The 22619-nt window shown below is 40.8% G+C and overlaps 1 protein-coding gene across 5 annotated transcripts in view; it reads left to right on the top strand.

Annotated features, from left to right (window-relative positions):
- Positions 1-22619, top strand: part of PHACTR2 (phosphatase and actin regulator 2) — a 124230-nt gene that overhangs the window by 89823 nt on the left and 11788 nt on the right. For 4 of the 5 annotated variants that reach the window (XM_046669374.1, XM_046669373.1, XM_046669372.1 and 1 more), the window contains 3 exons: positions 3015-3076; positions 6022-6159; positions 17998-18074. In XM_046669374.1, the coding sequence (XP_046525330.1) occupies positions 3015-3076; positions 6022-6159; positions 17998-18074 (277 nt within the window). Of the gene's footprint in view, positions 1-3014; positions 3077-6021; positions 6160-17997; positions 18075-22619 lie in introns of those variants that run through there. The other variant, XR_006889730.1, reaches the window with a different exon arrangement.

The following is a 22619-nucleotide window of genomic DNA, read 5'->3' as shown; positions in this document are numbered from 1 at the left end:
CAGGAAAAGTGATGGATATGAAGCAACTTTTTCAGGGCAGAAATAAAAGATACGGATCCTCTCCTACTATTTAGCTGTGAGTGTAATTCCAACTATATCTTCTCTAAGAGAAAAATGTATTAAGCTATTGAGTTCTGCATATATTTTTCCCCAACACTTGATTATGAAATTTTTTAACCGTACTGAAAAGTTGGAAGAATTTTACCCCAAACACCCGTATATCTACCATTTATATTGTACCCTTAACATCTTTATCACATTTTGCTTTATCACATATCTATTCTTCCATTGATCCATCTTTTTTTTTCTTTCAGTGCATTTCAAAGTAGGTTTAAATGTATTTTCATTTGTCAAAAACACCCATATAGAAAAAGGTAAAATAGTAAGATGAGAAGTAAACCCACAAAAAATGTTTGGCTTTGTTTTAACCCACTTTATTTGAATTGATGATCCAAGAATATAATACTCCAGCTGCTGGTATTTTGGTGCATTTTTTTCTTATCCTTTTAGCTCATCCACAGAATGCTCTGGGCAACGCTTGCCAGCCGGGCAGTTTTCCTGTAGTGCCCACCGCTGTTAAACCTCATGTGTATTGTTTGTGTGTTTATGGCACATGCTTCCTGTGGCTGCTCTGAAATATCCACCCCTCTGCTCCCATGAGAGTTCCTGAGGGCGGGATTTGTCACTTCCTTCATGACTATTTCTCCAGTCTGTTTAAAGCCACCAGAAGGTTGGCTACCCTACTTTATAATTAGCCCTCTAATAAGTCAGAAAAAAGAAGGAAACATTCAAAGACTCCGTAAATTTTGCAAAACTAAGCTTAAGGTTTCATCTTGGCTCTCTGTAAGATTTTATGGTGACTATTTAATAAGATTCAGAACAGTCTCCCTGGCTTCCCTCCACCCCTCACCCTCTTCCTCGCACTTCTTTACAGTGTGAAATGTGGGAAATGTAAGGAAATTAGTTCCCAATGTTCAAAAAACATCCCCCCAAATCCTGTGTATTTATCTCCCATAACAGCAGTTGGCTCTTCCTTTTTTAAACGTTGCTGGCGGTCACCTAGATGTGCATTATGCTCAGTAAGGCAAAATTAGCTAAAGTTCCCTTCAAGGAAATAACGTTTTGTGTATTTCATGAAAATTGGAGCATTTCTTAGCATTGAATCATATTATATATCCAGTTTTTTGTCTTTAAAAAGTACCTTTAAAAATGTAGCATACGGGGCCTGGCCCGGTGACCTAGTGGTTAAGTGTGGAGCGCTCCGCTTCAGCAGCCTGGGTTCGCTTCCCAGGTGTGGACCTACACCACTTGGCGGCGGCCATGCTGGGGCAGCGCCCCACATACAAAATAGAGGAAGACTAGCCCAGATGTTAGCTCAGGGACAGTCTTCCTCAAGCAAAAAGAGGAAGTTTGGCCACAGATATTAGCTCAGGGCAAATCTTCCCCAGCAAAAAAAGGTAGCTTAATCACCATATAAGAATTGACTAAAATGTTTTAAGGATTGTATTTTTCTTTTTATTAGTCATATCATTAAAGGCCTGACCTTGCAAAACCCTAGTTTGAATCCCATGGGCCATAGGTTTGGTGTTTGCATATTACGTATAATTTATAATCTACATGCCTTATCCAGCTCATATAAGGTAATCATTTGACTCTAAGGATGTATTTTAAGGATATCAAAAGATATAATTTTTCAAAGCAATTAGAAAAAACCTACAGTATTTTCATAGGAAGAGATCTCTGTCCTCATTTTGTGGGACACTTGCAGGCACTTAGAGAAAGCGTCCTAACTAGTTGTTTCTCGTCTTGCAGAGTGATTTTAGTCTATGTTCACTCTTTGTCCAAATAACCAGGCTGGTCATCCTCTTTCATGTGAATTAAAATTAATATTTCAGAAGAAGGTAGAAACTTTTCCCTGTCCAGGTAAGGAAGATTAATAGAGATTTAGCATGTTCGACTAACAAATACAGATGCTGCAGATATTGAATGCTGATATTTTATTTATGATAAAAATAATCTTTGTGGTAAAAAGTCTATTTGAATTTTAAAAATAAATACAATTATCTTTTCACAGAGGAGATTCGTGTTTCTCAACCTTTTGATTAGCCTTTATACAGTGTGATTTTCCTTCAATAGAATTCATATCAGCGCTTTCTAAAAGATGATTATCTTTCATAAGCATCGGTACCCAAGGAGTAAAATCACTGCTCACTTATCAAACAAATGATGAGCTGCAGGAGACAACAGAGAGAAGTCCATCAAATAAGCAACCATTAAAACCTGGAGCGTGTTTATTTCTTTTAAAATTCTGGACATTTTCCCCTTAATCCCATCTCTTAGACAGCATTTGTTTAAGTTGGCCATTAAATTGTAGTACTTGGTGAAGCATTAGAGAAAGAAAAGGCTTTGGAAAGTCAAAAGTCCCAAGAAAATAAATCATCTCCATCAACAGTACACCATAACCCCATTCAGAACATTCTGGTGTGAAAAGAAAGTCCAAAGAAGTGATTACGTTCTGCTGCTATGGAAACCAAAGCAGACAAATCAAGTATTTTGGTTGGATTTGAATGGAAATTAGCAACTCAGATATTCATCAGATGGTTCTAATTCATTCTTTTGATGTGTCTTAGATTTTCACATGAAGGCCAGATCCAGAAGTAAATTTTTATCTGAATTCTGATAGATGGCACTTATAAGCCCAGAAGATGAGCAGCAGTACAAGGCTTTCACCAGAGTCTGGGCACTCTTGTGGATTTTTCAGAATAGAACACGAAGTCAGGAAGCAAAAAGGTTTACAATTAGTAAATAAACCAGTCCCATAAGGAAAAAAATATATATGTGTAAATTAATGATTGATCTTTCTGCAAAATCTTTTCACAACTTTTTAAAGGTGTTGATGGAGTATATGGTCAGTATCTGTTAGAGTCAAGTAATTGTGACCTGATCTACTTTTCTGATTATAAAGTCGTTTATAGTAACTAAGTCTTCATGCCTTTCTCCCCATTAATAAACAGAAAAAAATGAGGAAGAGGAGCAAGAAGCAAAAATGGAACTCAAACGCAGACTCAGCAGAAAGGTGATGAAACTGAGACTGTTAATGAGCGTGTGTGTTTTGAGATATATTTCATTTTTTAAATGCAAATCATCTCTCCACATGTAGATCTGATATTTAGGAATAATTGTTCCTTTAATCTGCTAACTAATCATAGATCTTAAAATCAGCGTAATGCATTCAATATGAATTGTTTTGGGGTCACCCCATGGCCAAGTGGTTAAGTTTGCACACTCCGCTTTGGTGGCCCAGGGTTTTGCCGGTTTGGGTCCTGGGCGTGGACATGGCACCGTCCATCAAGCCATGCTGAAGCGGCATCCCACATGCCACGACTAGAAGGACCCATAGCTAAAAATACACAACTATGTACTGGGGGGCTTTGGGGATGAAAAGGAAAAGTAAAATCTTAAAATATATATATATGAGTTGTTTTATATTTATAATAAATATAAATATTTATAATATATTTATAATAAATGATCTGTTAATTTTGAAAAGTTAACAGTGGAAAGTGTTAAACTGCATTTAATGATTATAAAAATAACGTATAATCTTTGTGGAAATTTTTTTAAATGCGGAAAAGAAAAGAAAATTACAAAAAAGTCTTCCATTCAGGGATAACCCATTTCAATGTATGGTTTTAAAAAATGCTCACATTTTCCATGTAGTCTTGGAAATATTGAGTCAATATTTTGTTACTATGGCAGACTTGCCACTGCTCCATATCTGGGGTGCATGAGTAATTTATTAAGTGAACGTGATCATCCGGCCTGCCTGCCACAGTGCTCCCCAAATTGACAGGTGGCTCACCTCCAAAACTCAGACAGTTGTTTCCACCCATTTATGAAAATATAAATCTGATACTAGGGCCTTGCTTTTTTCTGTAAGTGTTAAAACCGTAATAGTCTTTGGAAAAATTAAGCACTGAAAGCGTTTATGTTTCATTATAAGTCGTTGTTCAGTAATTCTTCAGATATACCTTTCACACCTGGAAACGGCAGGATGAGCAGTGCTGATCAGGCAGGGAGGGGTGTGACCTGACCCACATTTATCTGGGCTGGCTGGGGAGTCTGCAGCAAAGGCGTTCTAAGGCAGGTAGAATTCCAACTCTTCCCTTGGAAAAGTTATAGAGACAGTATTTTGAGAGTTTTTGTTTTTGCTTTTTAGGGAAAAAGATCCTTAATTCATCCCTTTTTTTCCTCAAAGTCTCTGCATATCAAATAATGATCTAGCTGAAAAAGACTCTGTAAATTGAATTTCTAGCTATGGCTCTTGTAGCATTCAGTGGCTGTCAAGTTACCAGCTACAGATCAGCAACAGCCCCTCCTCACTGCTCCAGGCTCCCCCCTGCCGTGCTTATGATCTTTTCTCAGTCCGTTGGGCCTTCCAGGAGGCAGCAGAGCCTGCCCTGCCCTGCTGACCCCACTTGCCTCCACCATGCAGAGCTCCCTGCCGTCGGTGCAGGACAGCCCGTAACACTGATAGCTACCCCATGACTAGCACAGTCCTGAAAGGCAAGACTGGATGGAGAATTTCTGACCTGTGTGGCCATTGGTCCCTTGCCTTTTGGGCAGTCCCCAGAGGGAAGGGTTTCTCTACCTTCTTAACCCACTTGTCCTGGAGAGGCAGTAAGAAGCTGACAGTACAGACTGGACAGCAACTGAGAGTATAACAGAACCTCTTAGATTATTCTTTCCTTTTCCATGGTCCCCCAGGGCTCTAGGAAGACAGGAGGAGCTGCAGCGGCCGTATTCCAGCTCAAGTGGGCTCAGGATGCAGACCCAGACCTTCTAAGAGTGCTTGAAGGCCTTGAATGTTTGAGCATTGACCTAGTTCAGCCTCAGGTTTTACTCAAGGGGAAACCAAGACCCAGGAAAAGAGATGTTTTTGACCATAAAAATACTTTTTGTGTGTGTGATAGTGCTTAATTTTTGCCCAAATTGAGCCTATGCAAATAAGGAACACCTCCAAAGAGGACCACTTAGACAGTGGATCGTCTGGCTGAATACAGAGGACATGTAAGAGAGAAGAGATACTGACAGTGGACCCTATGCGTAAAACAGAGGCCCAGGTCTGCCTGTCTGACGCACCTCCCCACTGAGAAAGCCCACAAAAACGTGAACCCCAGCAGCAGAGGGCAGGTGATGTCCACCTGGGAGCCAGGTTTCTTCAGTCCACCAGAACCATGGCTGTCTTATTCTTGGGCTTGAGAAAGGACCAAGAGAGGAAAGCAGATCCACACAGCGCTGAGAGATTAAATATAACTATCAACTTGAATTTGACCAAGACCGCAGTTTGGAACCCAAGCCATTAGAAGTGTCTTAAAGGTTACAGCTGATTTAAGCAGTTAGGGCCCCACTGAAGTCAGCTCTCCAATGACTCCACCTCCTCATTCCTGCACATCAGCTCTTCTGGCCAAGGGTGAATATCACATGGGGGCCCGGGCCCCTAGTCTGTCACGGAAGACTGCCATAGGCACGCCCTTCCCTGCACCATTTCTTTGTCATAACTTTGTGCATTTCTGAATAGACAGGGTTAATAGAATAGGAACAGAGATTTTTATTCTTGTTTCTAAAAGTTTCAAGGCTTTTGTCTTGATAATCCAATCCCCAAACCAGCTATCCTGTATCTGGATTACTATTGTGTCTGTGTCACTCCATGTTCCCTGTGGCAGGGATGACAGACACCTTTATCACAGCGCCAGGCAAGTTGGGGAAAAGAGTATAATGCAGATGGTTGCCAACGACTGTGACCTAACTAACAGTACTGATTTTTATAGTCTCAAAAATTAGGGCACACTGCTCTCTAGTTCTCATTAGAAACTCCCAAGATGCTGATGCCTTTTTTTTTTGGGATATCTGAAAGTGACCTTATTTAACCATAACTTTGAAGTTCTCTATAGAAAACTTGCCACTGTGAGGCTGTAAATGGTTTACTGAACTCGTCCTTTTTTCTCTCTCCTCCTGCAGCTCAGCCTGAGACCCACTGTGGCAGAGCTACAAGCTCGAAGGATCCTGCGGTTTAATGAGTATGTTGAAGTCACTGATTCTCCCGACTATGATCGCCGGGCAGACAAGCCCTGGGCCAGGCTGACACCTGCAGACAAGGCAAGAACCCCAGTGGCCTTAGCTATGATTTTATTTATTTATGATTTTATTGCTTTTCTAAAAGCTCCAACACCCACTTACCCACACTTAGTCATCCTTGAAGGTTAGATATTATCAAATATCCCACAATTTTCTGCCTTTGATTATTTATGCCGCTTGAGTGATATATTTAGACTTTCAACTAAGTCTCGGGAAAAACTAGTTCTTAGTTACCATGGAACCTGCCTACATTCAAACCTGAGTGGGGCAGGCTTTCCCACAGCCGTGATTTATCCTTACTCTTAGAAAATATAACTTGCACAGGTTATCATTTTAAAAGGATGTATTAACAGTGGAGAAGATATTGATCTATATCAAGGCTGGCACACTTTTTCTATAAACGGCCAGAGAGTAAATATTTTATTTTTATTTATTTATTTATTTTTGAGGAACAGCTAACATCTGCTGCCAATCCTCCTGTTTTGCTGAGGAAGGCTGACCCTGAGCTCACATCTGGGCCCATCTTCCTCTACTTTCTATGTGGGATGCCTGCCACAGCATGGCTTGCCAAGTGATGCCATGTCCACACCCGGGATCTGAACCAGGAACTCTGGGCCGCCGAAGTGAAACGTGCACACTTAATCGCTGCGCCACCGGGCCGACCCCCAGAAAGTAAATATTTTAGACTTTGAGGGCCACACGGTCTTTGTTGCAATGGCTCAGCTGTGCCATTATAGCATGAAAGCAGCTGTAGACAGTAGGTCAGTGAGTGGATGGATGGAGGTTCCACTAAAACATTATTTACAATCCGGATGGTGGGCCGGATATGGCCTGCGGGCAGTGGTTTCCCAACCCCTACTGTATACCATGGCTCACGGCTCAGAAAAACTGAAATATATAGAGGGCTCCATCATGGAGAAACACTTATTTTATGAGTACTATGACTCCACAGCCAAAAGTTTTGCCAACCATTTGTTTTCAAATTCTCCACTGTAGGATTTTCTTAATATCCCAAATAATATTTCTAATTTTTGTCTCTAAGCAAAATTTGGTATTTAATAAACTCATACCATACCCAGTCTTAATGCTAAAACTAGGTATTTAATTTCACTCTGTGATGATGCTTTTTAGTAGGAAGTTTCATTCTGTAAAGTACCTACTATGTGTCAAGCACATATTGGAGATAGAGATTCAGAATGTGCCCAAAAGGAGGCGGCTTCCCCAAGGCTGGTGAGAGCACTCAGGTTAAGGGCAGCCATGAGGGGATGAAGAAGGCTGATACTCAGGTACCTGTATCAATCTCACCGTCAATCAATGTCGTGTTCTTGAAGGAAATGTCAAGTTTATGGGTTACCAAGAATTGCCTGTAAACTACTTGATGTGATTTCTTGCCCTCACGCCTGCAGCTCCCTGTGTAGAGTCCAGCCCCTGCCGTTCCCTGGGTTAGCAAGAGGAGGAGTGCCTGCCTTGAGGGCCCTGTGGTCTGGTCAGAGGAGACAGTCATGTACACAAATGCAGCGAGTGACACAGTGGATGGAGATGGAGGATTCTGAGGCAAGCCCTCCCAGCCTTGAGGTCATCTCATTAAGTCTGGTGTGGCCCGCAGAAGCAGCGTGCGCCCAGCACTGCCCACCCGTCATGCCCAGGTCTCCAGTAACTAGTCATGGGGTGTGAAAAACATGACTTCCTCTGGGAGCCCTCTCACACTGGTGTGAAACACAGCTATGACCGTTGAGTGTATTTCATCCTAGTCACAGCCCTTGACCAGCAGCCTCTGCCTTCCCTGTTCTACCTCACCATTAGTTGTGAGTGGTTTCCACTGCTTTATCGCCATTCCTTCCGGCTCTCTCTCCTCACCGTTCAGCAGCGGTGGACTTGACTTGCCACCCCACATGGTGTCTGACACCCCACAGAGAAACACAAGGCCGTAGGTCCGATGCAGCCTCTAGGATGAGTGTTAACGGTGGATGACACTTCCTTCTCAACACCAGCCCCATCTCAGGTCTTGTCTTCCACATTCTTCAGGCATTTTTTTATTTTACTTTTTAGTTGTGAATATATCACGTATGGCAAAGAATGTATGAAACAAACGTACCATTTAGATAATAAAAAGAACACACCTGTTTAATTAATGCCTACCTCCCAGGTTAAGAACCTTACTAGGGTGTTACTAGTACCTGAACAGGCCCCTGCGTGCTCCTCCTCAGGTGCATTCCCCTCCCTTCTGTAAGGAAGAGCCACCACCCTGACTTTGGTGTTAATCATTCCCTTTCTTTTTTTGTGGTAGTAGTTTAACCACCTTCATATAAATCCTAAACAATACATATGTATTTCTTGGTTTTGTCATTTTGCAGTCTATGTTATGGGGATCATACAGTGTTCTCCTGCGTGGCGCGTCATTCAGTCAACGCCAAAGAATCTGGGTTGATGCACTAGGCGATAGTTCATTCTTTTTCACTGAAATATAAAATTTTGTTGTATGCATAAGTCACAAAGTAATCATTCATTCAGTTGTTGATGATTATTTAGTTGTTTTCCAGCTTCTAGGTTTACAAGCAATATTCTGTGAAGATTCCTGTACTATCTTCAGGTTCACCCATCCAAGACTATTTCTAGTATATATTCCTTGTGATGGGGTTGCTGGGTCCTGGAGTGGATGCGTGTTCAACTGTACTAGCAATGTCGTCTGCCTTCTAAAGTCATTGGTCCACTTTATCCTCCCACTGGCTGAGGCTGACACTTCCCCTGGTCACGTATCCTTGACAATGTTGGACAGTCAGCCTTTTTTGTTTTTCTTTTCTTTGCTTGACAACTTAGTAGTTGTGAGGTAACATCTCGTTGTGGTTTTACTCTGCCTGTCACTGATTATTAATGAGATCGAACATATTGTCATGCCTGTTGGGCGTTTTGTTCCCCTTTCATTCAGTGCCTATTTTTGGCCTGTTTTCTTTTGGTGTGTCAAATTCTTGTTGATTCATAGGAGCTCTTCATATATTCTGGTTTTATATATTACAGATACATATGTATCTTCTCCGAATTTATGATATTTCATTCTTTTTATGGCATCTTTTGACAAAAAGAGATTCTTAAATTTAATACTATGAATTTACCAGCTTTTTTCTTTATGGTTTGTGATTTTGTTTCCTTGAAAAGAGTTCTTCCGATACCAAAATCACAAATGTATTCTCCTATACTATTTTCTAAAACATTTATACTTTTTCTTTTCACATTTAAGTGCTCAGTTTACCTAGAATAGATATTTTTAGAAGGTGTAAGATATGCTTTTAGCTTTGTTGATTATCTCCAGTATATGTTTGTTTTCTGTGTTGTTTTTTGTTCTATCTTCTTTCTCCCAATTTTTTTGACTTAATTTGGCTGTTCTTTTCTAACTTAAGATGGACTCTCTAAATCATTAATTTTCATCCTTTTTTATTTTCTAATATAAGCACTGAGGGCTATCAATGACCCTGGATGTCAGTGGTTCTCCGCCTGGGCCACATGTTGCAATCACCAGGGAAGATTTAAGAATGCTGGTGGCTGGGTCTCACCACCAAAGATCCTGAGTTACTAGGACTGGAGTGTGTCCTTACGCATTGAATGTTTTAAGTATGTGGTCGGTAATTATAAATGTCCCTATAGACTTGAAAACAATGTGCGTTCTACAGTTTTGAGGTGTGGAGTTCTAATTATATCTGAAAGTTCAAGCTTGTTAGTCTCATTCAGATTTCTGTATTCTTACTCATTTTTTTTGTCTGCTTGATCTGTCCCGTACCAGAAGAGGGATATGTGAAATCTCCCACCACATTTATGGATTTTTTTTCCTTCTCTTTACAATTCTGTCAATTTTGCTTCATCAATTCTGAGATTGTGTCAATAGATGAATGTAAGTTTAATATAATTAAATTTTCCTGATGAAACCTTTATTATGAGACTCTATCTTGAGAAATGCTTTTTGTTGTAAAGCCTGTTTTATTCTTAGATTATCAAGGTGAGTTATTGTCGACCACCTTAGTACTGTGAATTCAGGCTACAAACCCATGTGAGTGCTGACTTATGGATGCAGATTCTCAGTGTAGATTTTATCCTCCCTCCCTCGCCCACTAAGCACCAGCATGAAATTTTATTTGCTGTCCTCTCGGGGTCGGAAATTCTAGTCCACTCTTACACTGAGGGTGTGCCATATGGGCCAACTTTATGGTGGGAGCATCATTTATTAGACATGCCACATTGGGCAGGCAAGTCTGTGGTCTTCAGTATCTCACCAGGCTATGAAAATGACTGCTGAAAGTCACCAGATTTAACATAACAAATACCCTCAAGGTCAAAGCCAGTTTGAATGCTCTGCTTACCTCATTTTTCTGGGCTTCATCTTAAAAAGTATTTTTTACTCTCTTACCAGCTGGTCAGTACATTTCAGATAATTTTTAAATGTTATGTTCAGCATTTTAGTTGTTTTTCAATTAGATTCAATTTAGTTGTCTTCAGGGTCAAGGCACATGGTGTGTCATTTTGCAAGAAAGAGTATACACATTTGTACAAGTTTTCTCCCATTCTCCTAGGCTTTTAGTTGTGGACTTTTGGTCACTCACCTCTCACTTAGTGACTCCTTGTTGGCCCTGTTCAGTCACCACTTCTGAGCAATGAACCACCCCAAAACTTAGTGACTGAACACAACTATTTTGTTAGATCTGACAGATTTGAGAAGTCGGGGATTTAGTCTGAGCTCAGCTGGGCGATTCTTCTGCTCTTCGTGGGGTTGACTCAGGTCACTCAGTGTTACTCAGCTGACAGACGGGCTGCTCTGGAGGGTCTGAGACGGCTTCTCTTCATGCCTGGTGTCTTAGCAAAGATGGCTTCGAGGCTGGGCTCACCTGGGCCGTCCACAAAAGCACCTGCATGTGGCCTCTTCAGCATGGTTGCCTCAGACTTGTCAGACTTCTTACATGGAGACCAGCTTTCCCCGGGCAAGTGCCCCAAGAGAACCAGGTAGAAGCTGCATGGTCTTATCTGACCCAGCTTTAGAAGGCACCCAGCCGCCTTTCTGCCACATTCTGTTAGTTAACAGGCAGGTCATAATGTCAGCCCAGATTCAAGGAGAGAGGAAGTAGCTCTGCCCCTCGAGGGGGGAGTGGCAAAGTCATATTGCAGAAGAACATGTGGGCTGGAGGTGTTATTGCCGCCATCTTTGGAAAATTCAGGTAGCCACATCCACCATTCCCAGCTCTGTTGTTACTCAAATGCTGAACTTTGGAAAGACAGGTAGCAGGTGGCCAGGTAAATGAGTAAAAATCAAAGCAGGTGCAAAGTGGGCAGGCAGTGAGAGTCTAAATGATTAACCACCCTCGTGTGGAAACTAAATTTTTCATACCCTAGAAATAGTCCTTTCTACCTCTTGTCTCTTGTTGGAAGGTAAAGCTCGTCCATCTCTAGCTGTCACAGAGAGGATTTTTCTTTTTAATTTTGTGTTGAAGCAAAAATAGATTTTTGTGCTGGACTTCTCAGCAGCGGGGGAGACATCCTCGGTCAGGTTTTCTTCTGCAGGGTCACTGTTCACGAGCGCTTTGAAGGCACGTGACTTTTGCATCTCCCCTGCAGATGGACCTTGAGCCCCAGAGCACAGCCAGAGACCCTCTCTCCTCACACATTAGGCTCCTTTTCTCTCTCTGACATTGTCGCTCCCATTTCTCCTGAGACTTTTGAAGGTGTAAAGGACAGCATTTTTAGAACTGGATTTGTACTGTAGTTTCTTTTTACCTCGGGGAAAAAAAGAATAATTTCCTTTAGAGAGAAAAAAAATGTGGCATACCTTTTAAAGATAGGAAATAGAAAAAAATGCAATAATTTAAAATGCAGTTTATGTATAGTGCATTATATATACACAAGTGACTTGTGTTCATTGGCAAAAATCAGAATATTCAAAAATACAAAAAGAAGGGGGCCAGCCCTGTGGCCGAGTGGTTAAGTTCCTACGCTCTGCTTCGGCGGCCGAGGGTTTCACCAGTTCAGATCCTGGGCGTGGACCTAGCACCACTCATCAGGCCACGCTGAGGTGGCATCCCACATAGCAGAGCCAGAAGGACCTACAACTAGAATATACAACTATGTACTGGGTGGCTTTGGGGAGAAGAAGAAGAAGAAAGAAAAAAAGAAACAATAGTTATAATACACATCAATGCATGATATTTTTAAGAATTTCTGAAAATATTGTTTTTTATCTAACACTGAAAAAATAAAGTTATTCGTTTCTTCTAGATGTTAAAAGATGAGTATAATGAAATGTTACTATTGCCCAGAGATACTAAAACTATCAATGGTCTTAGTGTATATTTTATTTTAGAATGAAAATAACACATGCTGATCATCATTATTATACCAAGCATTTCTGAATTCCTGTTGCTTTTTCCCCTAAAGTAAAACATCATATATAATGACCAGATTAAAAATAATGTCTTTTATTTAATAAGTTAATTGGTATAAAAATCTGTAATTTAACTGTGTTAAAAAAAAAGTTAACTTTTGAACTGTGTATCCCATTTAAAGAAAAAAAAACTGTTGAAAGTAAATATTTCTACCTCTGCTCTCAAAATAAACACTGAACCTCTTTCCAGCCTAAAGGAGCCATCCCTTCTCTCTCTTTTCTTAGTACAATTTTATTAGCCTCACTAAGATACCACTTTGCATTTTAAAAAATCTTTGAACTTCAAGTAAAGAAAAGAGATCAGTAGCCAATCAGTCAATAACCAGTCAATGCCCATTCTGCAAAAACACTGTGCTGGGTGCAGTGGGGAATCTCATAAATCTGGTAGTCTTGTTAAACTGCCCAAATTGGGAAAGAGAAGTGGTGGGAGAAATGCCCTATTAATTGTGAACTTGATTGAGCTTAATTCGCCTCTAAAATAAAAATTTCAATTTTAGACTGTGTGTGCTTGAGTAGAGCACTACAAACAGAAAGGCATACAGTAAGCTCTAGATAGCTTATATCTATATCTGTGCTGAAGTAGATCAATGAGCCCTAAGATGAGCGGTAGAGAGAGAAGGCCCTGAAGGTGGCCTGCAGACCAAGGCTCAGGTGGCTGTTGCTGTGTCCCTGGGGTAGACTGCGGAAGCTCCGTGGTAGAGAAGGGAGGGCAGGCTTTGAAGAGGTGGGCACATAACGGTTTTGATTCCTGACTTGGCCACTTGGTAGATGTTTGACGTTGGCCAAGTCATTTAACTTAGGTTTCTTCGCTAGTATAGTAGAGCCAGTTATATCTGTCTTGAGAATTAGGTAGAATATTTATAGAGTTCCAGCTCATCAATAAATAGTAGCTCTTGGCAGTGGTACATTCATGGTCAGGCTTGATAATCCAAGATTTGTCCCCGCTGGTGACATTTTCACCATTCATTGAAGCCTCAGTTTACAATCTAGTTTAAAATTGTCGAGTGAAAGAGAATCCAGAATTTTTCAGAAGATACATGGATTTGTCCGACAAGTTAATCAGTAATCATTTATTAAAACCTTTACAATAGGGGCTGGCCCCGTGGCCGAGTGGTTAAGTTTGCGCGCTCCGCTGCAGTGGCCCAGGGTTCGGATCCTGGGCGCGGAGATGGCACCGCTCGTCAGGCCACGTTGAGGCGGCATCGCATATGCCACAACTAGAAGGACCTGCAACTGAGACATACAACTATGTAACAGGGGGGATTTGGGGAGATAAAGCAGAAAAAAAAAAGAAGCTTTACAATATATTAAGTATTGTCCTAGACCGCGGACACAAAGATGAATTGAACATGGTATCCCCCCAGGAATGCTCTGTCTAGACAGGTCCTGGGAAAGGCTGAAATTTTAATTCTGTACACAGATATCCTTTGCTCCGTCGATGGTTGCCCGGGCAGCAGAGGAGAGCACACTTACCTACCCATGGCATTGAGCTGATGACTAGTCAAGAAATCCCCTCTATGTTCCATGTCAGATTTTTATGAAAGAAATAAGCAAAAGACATCAAAATAATGGGAGTTCTAATTAATCTTGGCCTCATGTTATTTGAGAAGGCAACAGGGTCTGTGTTCAGCAAATCACCTGTTGCTTCTGGCCAAGCTGACCCGTGAACTGACTGGGAGTGATTAAGCAGACTTTCCATCGCTAGTTATCATTAGTCAATTTTAAACTTAGTTTCAGTCATTTTTGGTCTTTATGACCAAAATGCATAACGACGTTTTGGTCAGTGATGGACTGCATATACGATGGTGGTCCCATTAGATTACTGCCATATAGCCTAGGTGTCTAGTAGGCTCTGCCATCTAGATTTGTGTAAATACACCGTATGATGTTTGCACAATGACAAAATCACCTAACAACACATTTCTCAGAACATATCCCTGTGATTAAGCGATGCATGACTGTGTTACGTACTTGGTCTCAGTGGAATCTCCTGGGGGCTTGTTTTGTTTCAATCTTAGAAATGCCTAGTTTCAGCTCAGTGATTTCCCATTGTTGATCCCACTCAGCACCTTTTGGGCTCCAAATCCCCCTACATCAGCCTACCTCTTTCTATCCCATATCTCTCAGCAAAATCAGACCCATTTACACTTATGTGAAGAGTTATTAGGCCTAAACTCTGGTCTCATTTGCATAGAGGGGAGTTAAGATTATTGTACATGTCTTTCCCTACCATAAAGAGTCTTTAATTACTTTTTTCCCTCTCATAACCCTCTCAGGAAACCTTCTGTCTAAATAGTAAGAGGAAGTAACTCTTGGAATAAAACTGTGGTCAATCCTCAGTGAGTTTTTTAAATGAGTATTCCATTTCTTTAATTGCCTGTAGTCACATCCTACTGATATATATTTCAAACCACCAGTCCCTGTAATTTCACATCACGTTCATTGCCTATAACTGACTCATCATTTCTAGTTACAAACTAGTACACACAACATGGAGATCTGAGGCAGTTATCTAGATGACTTTGGCCCCGCAGCTCATTTTATTGGAAAGCGTGTGGGACTTGAAATAAGAAGGCCTACATCTGAGCCCCATCTTTGTACCTTAATGCCCATTTGATATCTAGCAAGTCGCTCAACCTCTCTTGGCCTCCATTTTATCATCTGTAAGAGGAAAGTCTTGGAATAGCATTTGGGTTATCAACTACTTTGTAACAACCCCCCCCCCAAAACTTAGTGACTTAAAACAACCATCTTATTCTGCTCACCGCTTCCAACACGGCTTCTTCACTAACACATCTGCCTTATTGCTCCTTGGCGTCTCTATCCCGCTGTCTTGGCATCTCATCCTCCAGGACCTCTCCTTGTACCTTGGGTCGCTAACAGTGTGGTTTCCTAAGAGTAGTCATGTTTTTTACATGGCAGCTGACTTACAGGAAGAAGGACACAAAAGATGCCAGGCCAGTTAAGGGCTACATCCTGGACTGGCTCAGCCTCGCATCTGCTGGGTTCTGTTCAAAGCAGTTACAGGACTCACCCAGATTCAAGGCTGGAGAGACACTCCACCTCTTGATGAGGGAATGGCAAAGTCACATTGCAGATGCACATGTGGGATGTGCCTGTAAATACTGAACTGGCTCTTTCAGAGAAAATGTATGCATATAGTCATAAGTGAATTGTAAATGTTACTAATATAAAGGGTGTGTAGTACACAATTTACATTTAAAAATAAACTGTATGGTACTCTTTTTTTGTCCGTTTCATATCCCAGTTGATTCTCAAAGAATGCTTTGATTTTTGCCAGACTCTTAGATTGGTAGCCAAGCTACTATTGAGAATAAGGACCTTGCCTTGTTAGTCTCTGAGTCTCCTTCAGTGACATTATCTTCTTGCACATAGTAGACTGTCTATAAATAACAATGAAAGAATTGTTACAATCACAAACTAAAATTTAATTCATTTTTCGAAAGCCTCACAATGATGTTTCATTGAATACTTACAGTGTATGAAGCACTTTTAAATATGTTCTTAATTGATTCTCATAATATTGTGAGGAATTCTCATCCCCATTTTCCAGATGGGAAAACAGGTTTTGGAGCAAAGTAACTTGCTGAGGGTCACCCTGCCATAGAAGGCATAGGTGAGACTAGAATGCATGAGTTCTGACTCTGGTGTACTACTTTCCACTTCCTCTGCTGCAACCTTAGCTTTAGAGGAGAGATTTAAAATGAACGTGGAGACGGGATTCTCTGCCACTATCCGTATTAAAATATCTCCTTTCAAGGAAGACTTTCTTGATAGATGTTCATTGGCGGTTAGTATAGAGCACCTTCACTATTTCAATTCCCAGTTCTGGGTATCACTTTTTACAGTGAGTAAAACAAAGTGTCCTCGTTGGTCTCACTTGTGAGACGAGCTGTGTAGTCTTCTCACAGGGGACTTGCGCCCACAATCTCTCTCTGCTTGCTTCATCTCTTCCAAAAATCAGTAGCAAGAATCATTGCCACAGATCCCAGCCACAATTCCCAGTTCTCCACGTAGAAACTACAGGGGCTGAGGAGTGTGTTTGACAAGAGAGACCATCTGTGACAACAAGAGTTAAATACAACATTGTAAGAGGTGGAGGGGGAAATGCTTGTATATTGCAGAGTAACAGCAAGTGATGGAAGAAAGCCAGGGAGGCCTCAGGGTTTTCTTCTTTCTCTTCTAAAATTCGTCATTTTCCAACCACTAAGTAGATTTTCTTATCTCTTGGTGAAGTTATTCTCTGTTTTTTGTAATGTCATTCTGTGCTCAGCTGAAGCATTCGTTTTTCACAGAGGTTATGGGGATGTTTTCATTAGTATTTTTTTATTTATGTGAGGAAAATGTTCTCTGTAGACAAGTTAGGAAATAAAGATAAGCACAAAGTTGAAACCAAAAACCATCCGTGTTGCAGCCACTATTGTTAATAGACAACTTGTGTTAACATTTTGATGAGTATCTCAGCTTTTCAACCTGAATGACATAAGTGTCTCTTTGAACCCCAACATTTACATGGCATGGATTAAGTGTTCTTGAAATAGTAATAGTAATAGCATTCTACTTGATCTTTTCTTTGAGTGGCTTTAAGTGTTGTGCTTCAATTTTTAATTCTATTTCTCTAAACTTTCAATATTAAAGAATAAATAGCAACTGCCTTCTCAGGCACTCTATGGCAGCTAGTCAAAGCCGTGTTGTTGTACGTGGGTGACCTGTGGTCATGACCCTGTGGTCATCCAGGGTGGAGGATATTGTGTGTGACTCATAGATCAGGTCCCAGGAGGAGTTTAGCAAAGCCCCCTCCTTCTCTACCTTGTCAAAGACACTTGAAGGAAATCTATCCTGGTTTCAGGGTGGCTGGAGTACGATACTACATTTATCATACCTTTCATTGTTAGTGCCATCAATTCCATTCCGACTCCTAGTGACCCTGTGGACAGCAGAGGGAACCCTGCCTGGTCTTTCTGCTCCATCCTCTCCTCTTCCAGCGCTCTATCAGACAATGCCCCGCTGCTCTTCGTAGGGTTTTCATGGCCACTTTTTTCAGAAGTGGGTGGCCAGGTCCTTCTTCCTAGCCTGCCTTAGTCTGGGAACTTCGTTGAAACCTGTCCACCTTGGTGACCCTGCTGGTATCTGACATCCTGGTGGTACAGCTTTCAGCATCACAGCAACACACAGCTGCCACAGTATGACAGTCGACAGATGGGTGGTGTGGTTTCCTGACCGGGAAATGAACCCGGGAAGTAGGGGTGAGAGCAATGATCTTAACCACTAGACCACCCAATCATATCTTTATCATAGAAATTAGGAATCCTTTTCTCCAAGACGTTTCTTAACAGAATTTCTGCTTCATTGGTGCTGTATATGCTGAGGAAATATGTGGCCTGAGTAACAATTCTGTTGATCTGTGTTTTCTTATTTAGGCGGCGATAAGGAAAGAACTAAATGAATTTAAAAGCACAGAAATGGAAGTTCATGAAGAGAGTCGACAGTTTACAAGGTAGGTAGACAAAATGCAGTTAGCATATTAAAAATGATTAAGATGATAAATTTTAAGTTACATATATTTTACCACAATTAACATTTTTTTAAAATATAGTTTAACATGACACCATCTAATGAACATTTCTAAAATTGAGCCTTTTTTTCTTTCAAAGAAGTCTGAATCATTGTAAAGGGCTACATTTTGGTTTCTTTCTTAGTTTTATTTTCTGGGCCAGAAATAAGCACCATTTATTCTGCTCTTGAAGAGACTCAGTTGATGTTTTACATCCAGAACAGTTGCCGGTGAGAGCCAGTGTGGGCACATATGTGTCTGCTTGGAGCTCTCAGTAGACGTAACTTAGGACAGGAACTCAATTTTCGGAAGACATGACTTAGAATAGGCATCCAGTTTTTACTGGTGCTGCAGAAGATTGCTACAATCCTGCCGTTTTGCTCCCAGCGCCCTTCAGTTTCACAGGCTGCTAACAATGGAAGGGACCTGAGTGATCACGTGTTCTGACCCCCAACTTCACAGGTGTTCATTCACTTCTCTCTCATGGGTTTATGTGCTTTGCTTTATATAACAGGGATACTCCTAAAAATGTTCATGCCAATCAAATCTTGAAAAATGGAATTGTTAAAAAACATACCAGGGGGCTGGCCCCGTGGCCTAGGGGTTAAGTTTGGTGCGCTCCACTTGGGTAGCCTGGATTCATGGGTTCAGACCCCAGGCACAGACCTACACCACTCATCAGCCATGCTGTGGCGGCAACCCACATATAAAAAATGGAGGAAGATTGGCACAGATGTTAGCTCAGGGCTAGTCTTCCCCAGCAAAAAAAAAGCATATGAGGACATATGATTAGATGATGACCACAGTAGGTCTTTCTAGAAAATAAATGCTGATACTTTAGGCTAGATACAGCCTCTGTAGGGCAGCCATACATCATGATGCCACTGTTTCTGCAGTGGTTCCTATTGGTAGTAGTCTTCCATGTTGGGGAGCAGGTCACATGATATAGGAAGCAGTGGTATAGCCTCATAATTTAATAGCAAACCCTGTCCCTGAAGTTCATGGGGACCTGATTTGCTCCAAAGCTGTTGCTCCTATCATAATGTCTGGTATGCAGAAGAAGGTCCCCCTTTCTCCTGAGGATAACTCTTCTTTCTTTGTTTCGTTTCTTTGTTTTCATCATGTTTATTTGTAAATGCATGTAGGGCTTTCAGACATCCTGAAGGCACAGGGTTTTCCTGCATTTGAAGGCTTTATCCTATTCTAATCTACTCTTGGACCCATCACATGCCCACCTCGAGCCAGACCTATTTGTCTCCTCCTTTTCTCCCTTCCACTTCTGGGGTCAGGAAAACTTCATGTGAATATCTGACACCTGAGGTCATACTTCTCCAGTAAAGTTGATCATAATAAGGTGGCTGGATATTTATGGTGACGTCGAGCTGGCTGGGACCTCCAGGCAACTGGAAGGTGGCGTGTGTTTGTGTCGTTGCATCCTGACCCCTGAGAGGTGTGAGTGCACTCAGCCCAGTCTTTATCATCCACATAGCTTTAGTTCTGCATAGTTTTCTAGACATTGTTGTTAGGTGATAACCCCTTTTGCATTTGATAACATTATATGAAGAATAAACTAAAATAGAACATAATCAAATTTTAAAAATGTGTTTTTATGGGAGTCCTCATTTTATGAAAAGTAAATATTTATCCTGAAAGGGGTTCTCTTCTGTTGTACACTGTGAACAAGGAAGGAAGCAGCAAGATGCAGGGAGAAGTAATGTAATCTCTTTTTTATGTATCTATGTGTTATGTATACAGATCAAAGATTCTGATTAAACACTCAAACAGTACCAAAATCTATTGAGTAAAAATGAAAATGCCCTTCACTCCTTCCCCAACCTCATTCCCATTCTCACAGGCGACCACTGGTGAAAGTTTGGTGCAGATCCTTTGAGAGACGCTTCTGTGCATTTGTGAACCTGTGTATATATGTGTATGATATACATGTAGGTACTCACATACCTTTATGTACACCCTCTCAGTCACACACAAAACCGCATCTGGAAAATCTTCCCATATTAGTATATATCTCATTTATTTGAATGAGTCTCTGGCGTTTCCTAGATAATACACCATAAGTTATTGAACGGTTATTCTATTGATGGATGTTTATGGAATTTTCAGTTTTTCATTATTAAAACAGTGCTGCCGTGACTTTCTTTATAAATATATCTTTGTGCACACACACCAGTATTCCTGTAGTAGTCCCATAAGTGGATTTGCTAGTAACTGGATATATATTTTTTTCATTCTGAAAGACTATCCTGTGACCTACAGTTTATGAGCGTGCCGGGTCTACTCACCCTTCTCAGCGTTTGGTGGGGCTGGGGGCATGGTGGTGGTGGTGGTGAGGGGTCTATATTCTAAAGAATGAACAAGAATCTCCTATTTCATTTATTTCTGTAAGGTTCTGCATCTTTACCTATCTTTATTGACCATTTATTTTTTATTCTTTGATTTGTTTTGACCAATTTTCTTTTGGTTGTTTGTCTTTTTCATATGAATTAGCAAAAACTCATTAGATATTGTGACTGTTGGCCCTTTGTTACATGTGTCACCATACTTTCCCTCAATCTGTTGTTAACCTTTTTTATAGTCTTTTGTTTAAATTTTTGCATATTCTAATTTGTGTGTATTGTTACTTTTTACTTCATTGTTTTGTGTCTTATGGAGGAAAGCCAAGATTATAAAACTATTATCTTTAATTTTTATATATGCTTTTTTTTACACTTAGATCTTTCATCCATTGGGCATTTATTTGTGTGTGTGATTGAAGAGAGTAAACAAACTTTACTTTGTTCTAAATCAATAGTCAGGTGTCCCAATGTCATTTATTTCCCTTTCATGTGAAATTCTTCTTTTAAGATACACATGGGTCACTTTCTGGATTCTTTATTCTGCTCTAATGAGCTGTTCTCTCCCATTACACTGTTTAATTAGAACAGATTTGTAGAATGTTTTCTTATCTGATAGAAATTTTTTCAACTTCAGAATTCTGTTGGCTATTTTGCTGTATTTTCCTATCTGCATAAATTTAGAGTATGCTTGTTGTAGTCCATAAAATAGTCTATTCTTATCTTCATTGTTTAAGTAAATATCAATAGATGCAAATAGGGATCAGCTGCATTTCAAGAGAAAATTATAGGCTTTTTTTTTTTTTTTTTGGTAACAGCTGATATCAAGGATAAGCTTTAAAAGTTTTCCGAAAAATATTGACTAACACTCTTTAAAATGTCTTTCCAGATAAGGAAAAATGAAATATTCATATCAGTCAGATAAATCTCCCTTGCTTAGGTATTCTTTAAAACTTAGTGGGAAAGCAGATGTCTGCTGCTCTTTTTCCATTAATTTGTATGACATCATTAGAGTTGATCCCAGGAGAGAAATATTTTGGCTCTGAGACTTATAAAAATCATGCTTATGATTTTCAGATTGTTTTCAATGTTTCTTTTAAGAGGAAAAAAGCTTGGTAAACACTGCTGAGGCTAAGCAAATTAATACAATAATACAGTAAGGTTGCACATTTAGAAAATTGCTCGTGTAGAAGATAGCAGTGCCCTTGGCACCAGCCACCCTGGAGAAAATCAACACGCTGTGAATCGTTATGCAGCCTGGACATACAGCAGCTCACTTATCAGCTCTGCTTCTTAGCGCCAGACATTATCCCCTTATGTCAGGCAAGCCTTCCCTTCGACACCTAGATCTGTTAACTCCCTAAGGATTTGGGCTCGTTAGCAATAGAGTTGAGACAGCCCTGCTCCCTCTGCCCAGGCACCTTTTTATCCAGAGATCATCTGTCACACAGTGATGGATCAGGCAACACTGGAAGGATCCATTCCCATATATAGCTTCCTTTGCTTCTCTATCTGCAGAGAGCCACAAAAAGCTGACAACATTGGTTGCCTCTGGGGGGTGGGGAATTGGGGGGCTAGGGGCAGGCATTGTGGGGAGCTTTTCACTACTCACTCTTTTGAATCTTTTGAATTTTTGAAACATGAGAATTTATTGCCTGGTCAAAAACACACATTTAAAAGAAAAAAGCAAAGGATTCATCCCCCAAGTCCTCTTTCTATAAATGAAAATTCCATCCTGATGGCTTTTCTTGAATCATATTAATGGTGACACTTTGCTGTGGGTGTACCGAGAAGATGCCTCTGAGCCCTCCATCACGGGATGCATTGTGGCATGTTTGGTCTGTAGTCGTGGAGAACTGTGGTCGTCCACCCTCTCGTCTACTTCCCCCAGTTTCTCCAGTATTTTCCAGATAGCCCTCTGGAATTGGAATACTTTCCTGGGCCATGTGACAAGGGTGAGGCCAAAGCGTCCCACGGGGAATTCATCCTGTGGCCTGAGAGGGACCGACTTCTAACCTCAGTTCCTTTAGACACTTGCTGCTTGTCTGGCCACATGCTGCCTTCTCTCCTCCCAGCAGCTACGCACCCAGCCCACTCTTTAAAGGCCAAAAGGCCATTTGAATGGCAGTGTATTATT

Source organism: Equus quagga, chromosome 8 (genome assembly GCF_021613505.1).
Source record: "Equus quagga isolate Etosha38 chromosome 8, UCLA_HA_Equagga_1.0, whole genome shotgun sequence".
NCBI lineage: Eukaryota > Metazoa > Chordata > Mammalia > Perissodactyla > Equidae > Equus > Equus quagga.
Note: the sequence above shows the minus strand (reverse complement) of the source record. Positions and strands in the feature narration are given on the sequence as shown.